The sequence below is a fragment of the Suricata suricatta genome, chromosome 17, assembly GCF_006229205.1.
Source record: "Suricata suricatta isolate VVHF042 chromosome 17, meerkat_22Aug2017_6uvM2_HiC, whole genome shotgun sequence".
In the NCBI taxonomy this organism is placed as follows: Eukaryota; Metazoa; Chordata; class Mammalia; order Carnivora; family Herpestidae; genus Suricata; species Suricata suricatta.
The window spans coordinates 27,642,049-27,656,631 of NC_043716.1; the positions used below are offsets into that span (position 1 = coordinate 27,642,049).

Here is a 14,583-nt window from a genome sequence, read left to right on the forward strand (position 1 = left end):
CATGATCTCACGGTTCGTGAGTTCGAGCCCTGCATCAGGCTCTTTAGTGCAGAGCCTGCTTTGGATCCTCTGTCTCCCTTTCTCTGCCCCTCCCCAGCTTGTGTGCACACTCTTTCTCTCTCTTTCTCCCTCAAAAATACATAAACATAAAAAAAAGAAGTAGAATAAATCTTTTTAAACAAACAAACAAGCAAAAAGCCTTACAGCAGCTACTATTAAGCACTTAGTCTGTTTCTGGAAGAATGCTAAGAACTTAGAATACAGGTATTAGTGCGTTTAATCATGACAAGCCTACAGGGTAAGTCCCATCCTGATTTCCATTCTACAGTTAAAGAAATTGAGAAAGAAAGAAGTGACCTGCCCAAGGTTACCGAGCTAATAAATGGGTGAATTGAATTTGATATCAGACAGTCTGAGTATAAAAATTCCATGCCCTTATTACCAGGCAATAAGCTAAACAAGGGGGTCAGCAAACTATGGCTAAGGGCCAAACCCAGCAGCCTTCTGGTTTTTGTAAATAAAGTTTTATTGGAACACAGCCACGGCCACTTGTTTTCATACTGTCTATGGCTGCTGTCATTCACGCTACAGTGGCAGAGTTGAATGGCTGTGAGAGACCATCTGGGCCACAAAACCGAAAATAGTTATTATCTGGCCCTTCACAGAAAAAGTATGCCAACCTTTATGCTGAACAGAAGTAATTCTCAATGTTTCTACCCAAGTATTCCTAATGGTCAAGCAAATTAGGGGACAGCCCAAATGACTGGGGACAGAGGCTAATGCAGCCAGCAGCTCTCCTGAAATGTCTCCAAGTCTCACGGTTTTTCAAAATCAATTATGCAAATTTTGCATTCTGTGCCATAATATTTCTTCTCATATAATATGTTTAAAGCAAAACAACCATGAAGTCCTAGCTGCCTGGAAGATGTGCCACAGTCATCCTACAGCACTGTACGCTGCTGGACGTGGGCCCCCAATCCGCTTGAGGGAGGCGGCCCCAGCCCAAGCGGCTCAGGTGGAACAGCAAACCCAATGGAACAGCAAATGCAGGACTTCTGCACCCTCGGCCTACTGCAATCCACCTGAGGCGTCCTGTGCAGGACACTTACACCCTCCGGATCCTTCTTTCCTAACTTTAAAACAGAGGTAATCGTCCTACCTCATGGGGCTGTTTGGACAGTTAGAAGTCCAAAGACACATGAAAGCTGTCAATGAACAGGAATCTTGGAATCTGAGCACAGCCAACTTGGCTGGAAAACAAGAGCTACGACACCACGAGATCTCCTTTTTTTGTTACTAAAACACATATATCAAGAAAGGAAATGGGGGTAGGGGATGCCTGGATGGCCCAGTCGGTTAAGCGACCGACTTCAGCTCAGGTCACGATCTCAGGGTTAGTTAGCTCCAGCCCTGTGCTGGGCTCTGCGCTGACAGCTCAGAGCCTGGAGCCTGCTTCGGATTCTGTGTCTCCCTCGCTCTCTGCCCCTCCCCCACTCATACTCTGTCTCTGTCACAAAAATAAAAAATAAACATTAAAAAAATTTTTAAAAAGGAAATGGGTAGTCTTTGTAAAAGATTAAAAAAAAAAACAAAAAAACCTTTCTTCCACACGAGTGAATCAGCCAAGTCTCTCACAAACTCCTCTGGCAGGCATCCGCCTGGTGCTCACACTGCCCTCCACCACTGCCTAAGAAAGCCGAGAACCAGATCAGGAAGGCCCCCTCTGGTCAGCCCGGAGTCTTATTTAGATTTCCTGAAATGAAAAGCCCCCCCAAACCGTTTTATTGTTTTCCAAATACTAACACTCTACAAACAATAAGCAAGTCTGAAGGTATTTATCTCTGCTGCCAATTATAAAAGACCGTCATCAGAGGCACCTGGGTGGCTCAGTGGGTCCAACTTCGACTCAGGTCATGATCTTGTTGTTCCTGAGTTTGAGCCCCAAGTAGGACTCTGTGCTGACAGCTCAGATCCTGGGGCCTGTTTTCAGATTCTGTGTCTTTCCTGCTCTCTGCCCCTTCCTCACTCGCACTCTGACTCTCTCTCAAAAATAAATAAACATCAAAAAAAAAATGTTTAAGTAAAAAAAAAAAGTGAGCAACTTCAACAACCAAAAATCTCTAATTTACAGCTAATCCGATGGCACAAATTGCATCTTCAACTACAGACCACCTGAAAAATGATTTCCTGTAAACAAACCACTGGGTTTTTTCATTGAATGAATGCCTTATTTTGCTCTTCAACTACAAAGAACTCACTTTTTGCTACATGAGGCAAAATTTTTTACTTTCAAGAGCTGTAGAAATAATCCCCAAGTAGGAGTCCAAAGGGTCCTACACTCCAAGTCAATGAGGAGCAGTCCCTTGCGCCAGGCCTGCAGGTCTGTCGGTCTGTCTGTCCTGCCTTCCACAAATCAACTGGTTGTTTAACAACTTGCAGGTCCTGTGCGGGCTCCTACCCGCAGTGGCAGAGTGTAAATCAGGAAGGCAGACTGTAAAAGGGTCTGAAGTAAGTGTTCTGGAACACACAGGAAGGAATATTTAAATCTGCCTGCAGGTGGTCAAAGGCTTCAGCCCTTTAAGAGTTTCAGGACAAGTGTCTCCACTTTTCCCTCCTCTAGTTGATTCAGGGTGACCAACTCATTCCGGTCTGTATGTCCTAAGTTCCTGGAAACTCCTTTTCTAGACAAACCAGGGCTGTTGGTCACCCTCCTCTTATCCAGCCCTGCTCTTCGCCCTACAATCAGGAATCCGTCAATAACATTCATTGTTTGCCTGCAGCGTGTTGCCGTCCAGGAGCCTTGGCCTCCTACCCCCCACTTGCAGCAAGTAATCACCAACCCTTCCCAGTAACCGCCCCTCCATCCAGATTCTTCCATCCTGGAAACGTTCCCTGTCACACAAATGCCCCGCGAAGAAGAAAGAAAGGACCGTCACCCAGGCTGCAGAAGGTATGTGGGCTCCTGGCGAAACAAATCCCACTTTGCCAGGAACTCCACTTTGGAGGACAACACCAAGTGGAGAAAAATGGAGATGGGGATGTACAAATTCAATCTATCAAATCTCCTATTTATTTTATGCAAAGTTTTCCTGGTGCTTATTAGTGCCAGCTTTCCCTCTACCATTTAATCTCTGCTTCCATTTCATTCTTGGAGGCCTGTGATTATTCTAATTCAGCATTTGGATGACTTCATTTCCGCTCAAGTACACCCAGGTCAACTTGGATAGAAAAGAAAGAGGAGGAGAAGAAAAATAATCAGCTAAAAGCTATTAAATATCAGCCGTGTGCCTCATGATTGGTTTTAAAGGCAGCGGTGAGGTTAGCAACAGTCAGAAACTCAACCCTTCTGCGTCTTCCTGCATATTAACATTTTTCTGGGGCTCTCACTTCTATGGCTTCGAATGTAAATAAAATACCGATTGGCAGCCCGCTTTGAGCTAATTCACAAATACCAAGTCTGAATATACAGAGCTGTAAAAATTTAGAGGGTGGTAACTTGACAGATCCGGCCGTTCTACAGAGAGACTAATTCTCAGAGGACAAAAGAAGGGGGAAAAAAAAGGAGAAGAAAAAGAAAGAGAAGAAAAGCATACGCGACCCAAGTAATGGGGTATCCAATTGACTGGGTGGGGGGTGGGCAGGAATCTCCATATCAATGTTCACTCCACCAGACAATGGAATGTGGTTTCTATGCCAAGTCTAAATGAACTGGGCTTTCTCTCCCATAAGAACCTCTCCTTGCACCCACTGGCACAAGCCTGAACCGCGATTTCTCAGACACTTGCGGTTCCCACTGAAGTGCGTCCAGGGCGAGAAAGGCTTTCTTTCTCATGCTAACAACTCCATTGTAAGGGACGCCTTCGGAGCCAGCCAGGGGTGGGGGCTCCGGGAAGGTGAGCCGGTGGAGGTGCTCAATACCCTTTCCCCTTCCATCCTCCCGGGCTCTTAACCCCTTCCTATCCCTGGCCTTCCCCTTCTGGGCCCCCTAGAAAAATTAAATAAAAGCTGAACCATGCTGGGAAGCACAGTTAAACAGCCAAGCTAGAAAGTTCGGGTCTGTTCTTCTACCTAACTGGGCATACGACCCAGGGAATTCGATTAGCATCATCTCTAAGTTTTCCCAGCTTGCTACCCAGAAGGCATCTTGTTTTTCTATCTGTATATTTTAAAACACTGTTAACAGAGCAATAATAATGTCTGTCTGATGCATTTGCCCAACAACAGCCGGCTATGTTTTATACACTAAAAAGGAAATGTGAAGTTTTCCTAGAAGCCTACTATTTCAGGAGCCCCTTTTTTTAAGAGAAAGAAAACGGGGGTGGGGAGAGGAAGAAAGGAAGGAGGGAAGGAGAAAGGAACTTAGGAGTCAGATCCTGAGGTTGGAGTGCTCAATCAATTTCTTAACTCCACTCCCTCCACTGGCTGCAGCAGAAATCCGTCCAGGGAGGAAGAAAGCTCCCGGGGAAAACACAGAGTTGTTTGTGTGGTAGGAGGGTTGACCTGCACAGCCCAACGATCACCTTACTCGTGGCTACTGCCTGTGTGCTGGCAGACACCTGGCCCAGGAAGGCCCAGGCAGGCAGAGGAAGGCGGTTCTCCTGTTTGCTCACTTGGACTTTTTGCACGCAGCAGCTCTGCCAGGGGTCAGAGGGCAAATAAAGTCCCCTCCCCCGTATGACACACTTCCGAAGGGAGAGACTGACACAAACCAGACAGAGAATTAATAAAACATGAGGACAGTGTTGGCCTTGTTCTGGGTTATTACAGGAAGAAAATTTAACACAGAAGTGGCCTTCAGCATGGCCGGCCAGGGAGGGGCTAGCAAAAGGGGCCCTTCCTGGTCCCCTCCACAGTTGTAATTCAAGAAGGTCCGAGGAACGTCAGGGCTCTCCAGAGCAAGGACGAGCCGAGGACAGGCGAGGCTTGGACACGCCAGCCCCTTTCCAGTCAGTCCACCTGGACAAGCCACTGCAGAAAACAAAGGCCGCCTGGGAGCTCTGGTGCCCACAGAGGACAGACGGGGACTTTTGTTCTCCGGGCCTGGTCTGAGAGGCACACCGCACGGAGCTCCATTTATTTATCTACAACACACGTTTGGAAGCGATAAAACATTACCTCAGAATCACAGTCCACCGTCAGGAGTATGGTAAAGTTGCTTACTTATTTTCTCACAAATCTCTTGCCTTTCAAATTTCAAAGGCTTTATAATATTTTTATGCTAGATCTTAACTCTCCTCGCACATACAGTATCAAAAGGCCCAGGTGAGCAGCGGCCGTGAACACCCCACCTGCACGTAAAACCCGGAGCGAGGAAATAATAGGTGTCAAACCCTTCCTTAGAGCGCGCTCGCCGACCGCCCCACACACAAGCCGGATAAATGAAAAGATCTCATCATATTAAAAAGCCAGTTCATTCTTGCTTTCAATTTTTTTTTCCCCTCCAAAAGCTTTCAAGCACTGTTCTCTGTTCCCTCTTAAAGGCCCACACACAACCCCGATCCGAGAAACGGACACCGAAGGGCCCTTTCCACCTCAATTCCACGAGGCACCCCTGGACGGGCCCTAAAGAGCTCTAAGTCTCCTTGAAGGCTCTTCTTGCCGTCGGTCCGGCACCACAAGGGGCTGGCCTAGGAAGGGGTTAAAGCCCTCATGTCAAACCACAAACTCGGGCACTGGCCCAGAAGGGACATGGGAACCAGGGCCTCCGAGTGATAAAGGCCGGATTGTAGCAGCCCACTGAATTGGAAATGACTTGTAGGCCTAATGAAACAGAACTTTGGCAGTAAAACAGAATGAAAGGAACCAGACAATAAAAGGCTGGAACAAAGGGTGCAGAGTCGCTTCGGCTTAGCAAAATAAGCTCACTTTGTTGGTGGGGAAAGCCAAAGCCGATTAGGATAAACCAACGACTGAGCGTAAGTCTTCCAAACTAATTACACAGTTCACCATGTGAAGTATAATTGCAAGCCTCCAGATGCGGGCTGCTTGGCTTTCACAGGAGTTACATAAAGTGAGAATTACCTAGTGGGCCCGGCACCGAGCAGCCCTATCATCGGGTGAGCAGCTGAAAGGTGCAGATCTGTTCCATCCGGGAAGAAGTCGAGAATTCATTAAGTTTAAAGGCCTCTTTTTGATCTCCAAAATCCTATAAGTGAGAATTTAAGAAACCGGTACTTGAAGGAGGGGCCGAAAGGGGAGAAGGAGGAAGGCCGTGCACACGGGGCTTCTTTGATCCCAGTGCTTTTTAATTACCACGCCGGGCTCTTCCGGACAGACGGACAGACGGCTATGCGGGGAGAGTGGCGGAGAACCCTGCCATCGACTGGGTTTCTGCGTGCCTAGCAAGAGCACCATTCATGTGCCACTTTCTGGAATGGTCTGTGTACATCATTCCTGTACATATGAAATCGTGAGCACAGATAACGTCCACCAGGAAACCTGAAGCAGTGAAATAAATTACTGCACATCAACATTCTTGACAAATGGACAAAATCCGCTCCCTCCGAGGACAGGCTGCTTGGTGGTGAAGCGGGGGGGGTTCTAAACAGCAAAGAAGAGGCTAGATTGGACAAAAAGGACGGACGGGGCTCTCCCCAGCATGGGCTGTGTGATCTCGGACAGCTCCCTGACCTTTCTCAACACCAGATTGGCCATCTGTGTGACAGATACTCCACCTCTCTTGCTTGGACAGCAATCAAATTTTAAAAGGCATCAAACAGCTCAGCACAAAGCACACGTCCCCCAAAGTCAGAAACATCAACTCGTAGTAAAAGAATCTCTGCAGTAAAATCTGAACTTCACAAATTCTGAGTCTTCGTTTAATTTAGATTAAGCACGTGTAAAAAGGAGTTGGAAATACTCTACGGATCCCCAGATCTTACTCATAGGATGAAGATTCCGGTTTATAAATAGCAGCTTTTTCCAAACAGAGAATCCCTTCACTGTTCCTGCATCTTAAAGTCCAGAAATGAGCTCCACCACAATTATGAGTGCTTCACTTATTCTAGCACACTTGGTACTATTGATAATATCTTGTTTTGGTTATAGTCCACAGATGCCTTAAATATCTATCCATATACCCACCTACATATGTTTATTTAAACACACTTTCTAGAGCATTAAATTTTCAAGCTTGAAACCACCCTTACGCATAACCTCGTTCAGGAGTTAGCAAATTATGACCCATGAGACCAATGCGGCCCACCACCTGTATTTATAAATAAAGTTTTATTGGAACACAGCCACATCCAATTATGGATTGGCCACATTCTCCACACAAAAGCAGAAATAAATGTTTATGACAGAGACTCTATGTTCTGCAAAAGCCAAGAGTATCCACTATCTGACCCTTCACAACTTTTCCAACTCCTTCCCTGAGATAAGAAACAGACCAGGAAAGAAATGACCTGTTAAGGTGTCACAGTGGGGTCACTGCATAGTCGGGCCAGAATTAGGACATGGACTAGTTCTACCTTACCTTTCTCTAATGACAGCATCAGAACCGCTACCCGGGGGGTGAGAATGGTCTTCCAAGGTAGCCGAATCCTTATGCCAGTGGCCACCCTTCATAATCTCATCTTAAATATAAGCAAGTAATGGCATCCCTAACAAGGGGGTGGGGGTAAATTTCGGGAGAAAGGTAGGAGAAAAGCACAAAAGGGCTTACAAACCTCCAATTTGAGTTATTTAAAGCTCTCGGTGTGTCATTCTGCACCCACTCTACTTACAGTAATGACATATTTAAACTCCCCGAGCTCAGCCCCATGATAGCAGTCTCACTCATGTTGATTGCCACCTGAAATAAACAGTTGAAGCAGCTGCCACCTCAGGCACGATGGGAAGGGTGAGAGGAGTGAGGAATGACAGCGAGGGAAACCCAAAACGTGGTGGCAAACGCTGAATGGAGGCCCGAAAGGATGGAAAGTTCTGGACACGGAAGAAGAGGAGAGAGGCGATTGTTCTTCTGGCTGCTATCCTGCCTTACCTGGGTGACCTTTACTGAGACCCAACCTCCAATTCTTCTCTGGGAGGCTGGTGGGGGTGGGGTATGGCCCATACTGTAGGTTGTTAAATGGAGTCTCGCCAGGACTGAGTCTGTGACTCCGGGTCACCCCTGACATGTAGCGCGGGGTGCAGACTTCCCCTCCAGGCCTGTCCAATAGCAGAACCTGAACTCTGGGCCCTCTTCCAACCTCGGCTCGATCTACGGGATGGACTTAGGGTAGGGAGGATGCAAAAGAAAAGAAAAGACCGTGCCTCTCTGTGGGCCCAGGACAGTGCTGGGAACGAGATCTTCATTGCCTCATTTACCTGCGTGGTGGATTTTGGTGTCGTCCACCCCTTTGACGAAGGTGAACAGTAGGGTCAGCAATGAGATAATATAAGTCAATGGCCTGACCCAGCACCCAACACAGTACGTACTCACTAAAACTCCACCTCAAAGTTAACCAACTAAAAAGAGCCCTAAACCACTTTACAGTCAGGAATGTGCACATGTGTGTGAGTACACTTTACACAAGCGTGTGTGTGTTCTGTTTTCTTCACCCAGAATGTAAACTACGAAGGAGTAGAGTCACTGTCAATTTGCTGCTGAATTTACTTTCCACCATAAGGCCCAGCAGCAGGGCCTCCTCTCTTTGGATCACTCTGGATTCAAATGAACTACACCGGAATCCTGAGTGATGCAGGCCCTGCCCAAGCAGCCACAAACCTAACACCAGCCACCAGCTAGAGGAGGCACAAGCCCCTCTGAAGACAGACCCACATAACATACGGAGCCCGTGTACGAAACAAGCTACTAAAACAGGAGGGTAGACAGTGTTATGGTCTTGATACATTCAAAAGGCTCCTTAGTCCTTTAACGAGACACCTGGTTAGTTTACACAGCCTGCTGGACTCTACAAACGTCACTGCTAAAACGAACCGAGCAGCTCCAGACACAGCGTGGGCCACGCCAGGGAAGACGGTCTGTGAACGCCTCCGTGACAACGGACAACTGGTCGATGCCATGCGCCTGGCCCAAGCTGGCAGAGCCTCCCACTGCTGGCATACGGGTCCCAACTGGTAAGCGTTAATGAAACAAAGACAGCAAGACAGAAGAGAAAGCAGGGAAAGAGAGAGAGAGGCCGGAGGCGGGGACGTGCAGAGGTGTGGCAGGTACCAGCCTGTTTGGGAAACTCTCACGGCCTACCTGCGCGGCACCGACTTCCCCGACACCCACAGACAGGCCCACGAGGTTCCAATGCAGGTTATGGGTCCAAAAAGAAACCCCGCCTCACGTCTGCAAAACTACCCCCGGCCTTGTGATAGCAGCAGAACTGGAGCGAAGGGGCTCCCTCTCCAGAGCCTTCCATTACACAAGCTGGGCCTGTCGCATTTAATTACTTCCAGTCTCTCTCCAGAGGCAGGGTGCGGCTGGACGAGGCACAAACCCCCCACCCCCACCCCCCACGGCGCTTTAAATAAGTCTTGAAGAGAAGTGCATGGTCACCAACACACTCCGCTATCCTCGGAAACCAGCCAGAATGAATCAGCCCCCAACGGGCAACGGAAGCCAGTGCCACAGGGAAGGCGCCTTTCATAACCGACCTGGAAGGGCAGTTGGGAGCCATCCTGAAGGCAAGGCCAGCCCCAAGGAGGCTGCTTCCTCTTGTTGCGTGTCTCCCATCCATGCAGAAATGGATTATCACCAAAGACAAGAAAATCTCCGTTTTGCGGCTAAACAGCAGTCACAGCACGCCTCCCAGACGAGAGCTCACAAGAGGACACACCTGGGGACGGGGTCACAGAGGCCCGTCGCTTTGGATAAACAAAAGCACAGAACCTTCGGACCAGCCGTCTTGCCACCTAGGGCAAGCACAGCAGCCATCATAGGGGAGAACTGAGTGACAACGCTAAGGATGGGCGCAGTATCTGCCCAGGATGCCATCCTCTGGGGATGCAGGCCTCTGCGGCCACCCCACACCCGGACTCCCAGGAAAACGTCCACAACTACTCAAAGGGGAAGGAAGCAGATGGCCAGCACAGCACTGCCAGCCTCCTGGGACACAGCGGCCAGAGGAGAGGTGTCACACAAAGCCAACAAGGCCAGTCTCCCACAGGCTGCCATGCTGGAGCCTTGGGACGATGCAGCCATCAGAGGAACGTTACTTTCCAAGGCACCAGCTCCCCCACCAGCCAGAAAGAGGCGTGGTTACATATCCTGTCTGTCTGTCCATCTGTCTGAGTCTCTGTATAACCCACGCACACTCACCACCCCCCCCCCACTTCCTGATGGATTGGGAGGGCTGTGCGCTGCTCCCAGCCTGCTCCAGCAGCAGAGCCCAGGGGTAATTTTCCTTCTGTGTCACATACATTCTGACAGGTACAGTCCCAGCATCTCTCCCGAGTCTCCGCGGGCATCTGACGTGGGAAGGTTCAGCCACAAGAGGCCCCAGGGAGCTTCCTCTCTTCATGCATCTTCCAGAAAGGCACAGAGGAAGCCCAGCATCAACTCACAGGCCTCTAGCAGCTTCTGTGGGAGCTCCTGTCCTGTGAGTCACAGCTCCGCGTCCCTCCCTAGCCGCTGCCACCACCAGCTCCCAGCCCGGGCCCCACGTGGTCAACAAATGGCAGCAAAACCGCGCTGAAAGGCCACTCTGTCTGCCCTCCAGGCACGTGGGCTGCCATGGCGACCACCAGCCGGACTCCTCCATGTCGGCTCCTGACAGACTTCACTTAAATTTTGACAACCAAGGTCAAGGACAAGGTTCTTGAGGACACAGCTGTGGCCAAGGGAGGGGCCCCGGCAGCCAGCCCTGCGCACCACTTACCTTGCCAAACTGCTCGAAGTACTGTTTTACGTCTTCCACCACCGTGTTCGCAGATAATCCGCCTACAAATATTTTCTTTGTTCTTGTGACCATCTGCAAGAAAGGACAAGAGGAGGGCACGGGTTAACCTGCTTATCTGAGGCAACGCTCGCTGCGATGCTGAAACAACCCACTCTCCACGTTTCTCCAGGAAGGCAATTCTAGAGAAATTCGAGCTGCCCCGAGCGGGCCCTTTAGACACCTCAGAATGCTGGAGACGGGCACTCTGGGTATCTCAGGCCTCTGGGCCACAGTCTATAAGCCTGAGGTGCATACAGACACACAGTAGACTTGGGAACCTCTGCGGCCCTGACACACCGCTTCGCTCCGATTTCCAGCACAAAGAGAAGGTTGGCACGTTCAAAGACGCGTGAATGGAATTACGTGCATAAAAACCTGCTGCCCAGAAAGTACCATAAAATTGGTCAAGAAGAAACTCACCCATCCTTCAAGTGTATGGGCGGGCTGTGTACCCCGAGCCATCCGGGTGCTGGCTTATGTCTGCCAGCAAGAGGGAGGCTGACCTCCCACTCGCGGGCCACTCTCCCAGCGTGGCCCTCGCTCTCCTTCCCCCCTTGATCCCTCCATGACTCACCCTGAGTCGCCCTACGCTCCCTCAAGCCCAGCTAATCCCCAGGTATCCCCCACTTTGTCCACACAAATCCTTCTCCTGGAGAATGCTTCTCCAGGCCTAACTCTCCAATGGCAAGTTGTAACCATCCTCCGAGACCCAGAGACCCTCTCGAAAATGTGAACTACCTATATGGCCGCCACTTCCAGAAGCTGTCCCCATCTCTTCTGAAACCCTAACACTGTACCCACCAGTCCCGGCACCCGCTTCTTCCCACCGAGAGCAGAAGTCATTGATAATCTGGTCTTTTTTGCTTTTTCCCCCAGACTGTGAATTGCTGACTCCTCTCGGCACCCTCCATAATGCCAAGTCCAGGGCCAGGCACACAGAAGCCCACACGGAAATGTTCGGTGGATGCGAAAACGAACAAACGTGGTCACATTTCAGAATTCCACCAGTTTCAATGCAAAGTGAGAAGTTCCATGATACAAGTGGTTCAGGAAAGGAACCAAAACTCACAGGTAGGAGCCAAAAGTGAAACAAGAAAATGAATCTTATTCTGAGTTTTAAGCTGTATGTATGGGGGGGGGGGTTAATGTGACATAAAAAATTTTTTATTTAAATGTTAGATAAAAATTTTAAACCTCAGTGAGTACAGGGTCTCACGAATTGGGTCGCATATGGTAAAAGCCCAATATCTTAACCTGATGGGAGAAAGTCTATCGCAGTGCACAAGCATATCAAATCATAATGTTTGCACACTTTAAATATCTTAACAGTTTTATCAAGAACACCTCAGTAAAGCTGAGGGGAAAATGTCTGATGAAACCATTCAAATAAAAGCATGACTAAAGGGGGCACCTGGGTGGCTCAGTTGGTTGAGCAGCTGACTCTTGATTCTGGCTCAGGTCATGAACCCAGGGTCATGGGATCGAGCCTCGAGCCAGGCTCTGTGCTAAGCAGGGAGCCTGCTTTGGATTCTTTCTCTCTCTCTCTTTTTCTCTCTCTCTCTTTCTGTCTGTCTGTCTCTCTCCTTCTGCCCCTCTCCCACGTGCCTTCTCTCTCTCAAATATTAAAAATCACATATAAGCATGACTGAAAATCCAAAATAAATGAATAAGACAAAACCCCCCCCACAATGTCATATATGTTTATTACAATTCAATACAGGATGGCTAACTACAGGGGTCATGGCCACCAGGATTCACACTGTCCCCAAGGCAGACACACACTAGCTGAGGGAATGTACCAACCACCTTACTTCCTACAAGAGTGCCCTGTCCAGAGCACCTGAGTGGCTCCATCAGTTGAGCATCTGACTTCAGCTCAGGTCATGATCCAGTGGTTTGTGAGTTCGAGACCCACATTGGGCTCACTACTCTCAGTTTATCAGCGCAGAGCCTGCTTCAGAGGCTCTGTCCCCCTCTCTCTGCCCCTCCCCTACTTGCGTGATCCCAAAAACAAATATAACAAACAAACAAGAATGCCGTGGCTGAGTGACACCTGGGGGCTCAGTGACACCTGGGTGGTTACTGGCAGGCTGTGTGCTGAGGGGCGCTCCCCGGAGGCTTCATCCCGCACTCTGCAGTGTGAAGTCCTGCACCAGCGCGCCAATCCCACCTGACCCCAAACTCCCACCAGTCAGGAAGTCCCATGGCCACGAAAGGAGACTCTCAGACTTCAAGGAGCTCACACTTTGGCTTAGCAGCTTCCGGAAGGGACATGTGCCACCACAGCCCGTTGACGGAACCTCATCTGGAACGTCCCTATAGTGGACTTGCTGCACTGTTTTAAGAGGACATTGTCCTAGCAACGCCACACACTTCCTGTTGGCTGTGAGAGCCAGGCATGCGTGTTCAAAGCTGTGATTTACTGCTTTTCGGCTCTCTTCAGATGAATGGGAGGCGAGAGAAGATAAGGTATAGGAGGACATTCTACGAAGATCCCACCCACACCCAGTGCCAACTCCAAGAACCTCTCGTTAACTACTGGGCATCTTATTCTGCTCCCCCTGGTGGAGCAAGGTCACCTTCCCATGAAACTCTGCATCCCTTGCCAGACTTAAACCTCTCCCTACACTCACTGACCGCCAACTTTTACCATCTAACTTGCTTAATGTATTCACTCAACTGACACGTGAAGTGCTAGGTGTGGGAGCCCACATTCCAGTACAATGTGGAATTTAATCCACTATAAAGTGGAGATATAATAATTAGCCTACCACGCGAGGTTCCTATTAGGACTAAATTAAATAACATATGCCAAAGTGTCTAGCAGGACACCAGGCAGATGTTAGATAAGTGGTCACTGTAACTGAATCCAAAGTCAATTACTAAATTCATCCTTCAAGCTCAGAATAACTGTGCGGCGAGAGACACCTTGCACAAAAATCATCTTTGATATATCAACTCTTGGCGCCCCCATTCTCTTCCACTGTAATTTCAAAACCATTTTCCTGCCTCTCTACGTGACTTCAGATGGGCAAAGACTCCCAATAGTTTCATTTTAGATTTTTCATTCCTTTTTTTCCTTTTTTTTCTACCCAGCCAAGTAATTAACTGTCTATAAAGAAACACTAATCTGATCCATAAACATGCAACATGCGCCAGTGGCGTTCTGAACTTTAAGACACTCTGGAGAAGCGTTCCGTAAAATAAACCCTATGGTCCCATTTATACATTGGTTAGAGCCAGGTGGGTGTAGAGCAGGCCCTATTTATATTCCAAATGTTCACATGGACCCAGATAATTAAACGAGTAACATGTCTTCATTCCAAATAACAGAAGTCAACAGAATGTTCGTTCCCCAGTAACTGGTTAAATGAAAAGTCCCCTCTCACACCCTCTACGTTGCTTAACAGCCGTAAACCTATCAAGACAGAGCCCTAAACACTGGGGCGCAAACCCAGCTATAAATCTACACAGTCCAAAAAAAAAAAATCTTTAAAATAACTTTCTTTCTAGAAGGATGAGAAATCCCAGGCCCCAGACACTGCACCAAAGTGTCCGAAGTTACTAAAACATCCTCTCCAGGAACGAGCTCAGATACAGTGATGGATTCCACCCTTCAGCAAACACTACAAGGAAACTGGTTTAATCAAAACCTTCCAGACGTGAAAAGGCCAGTGGGAAGATGTGTAACAGGCGGTTAGCTGCTCACCAG

General features: G+C 48.7%; 1 protein-coding gene across 6 annotated transcripts in view; it reads right to left on the reverse strand.

Annotated features, from left to right (window-relative positions):
• The window catches only part of MSI2 (musashi RNA binding protein 2), a 379,699-nt gene that overhangs the window by 238,471 nt on the left and 126,645 nt on the right, over nucleotides 1–14,583 (reverse strand). For all 6 annotated transcript variants that reach the window (XM_029929166.1, XM_029929164.1, XM_029929165.1 and 3 more), the window contains exon 6: nucleotides 10,812–10,904. In XM_029929166.1, the coding sequence (XP_029785026.1) occupies nucleotides 10,812–10,904 (93 nt within the window). The remainder of the gene's footprint in view (nucleotides 1–10,811; nucleotides 10,905–14,583) is intronic.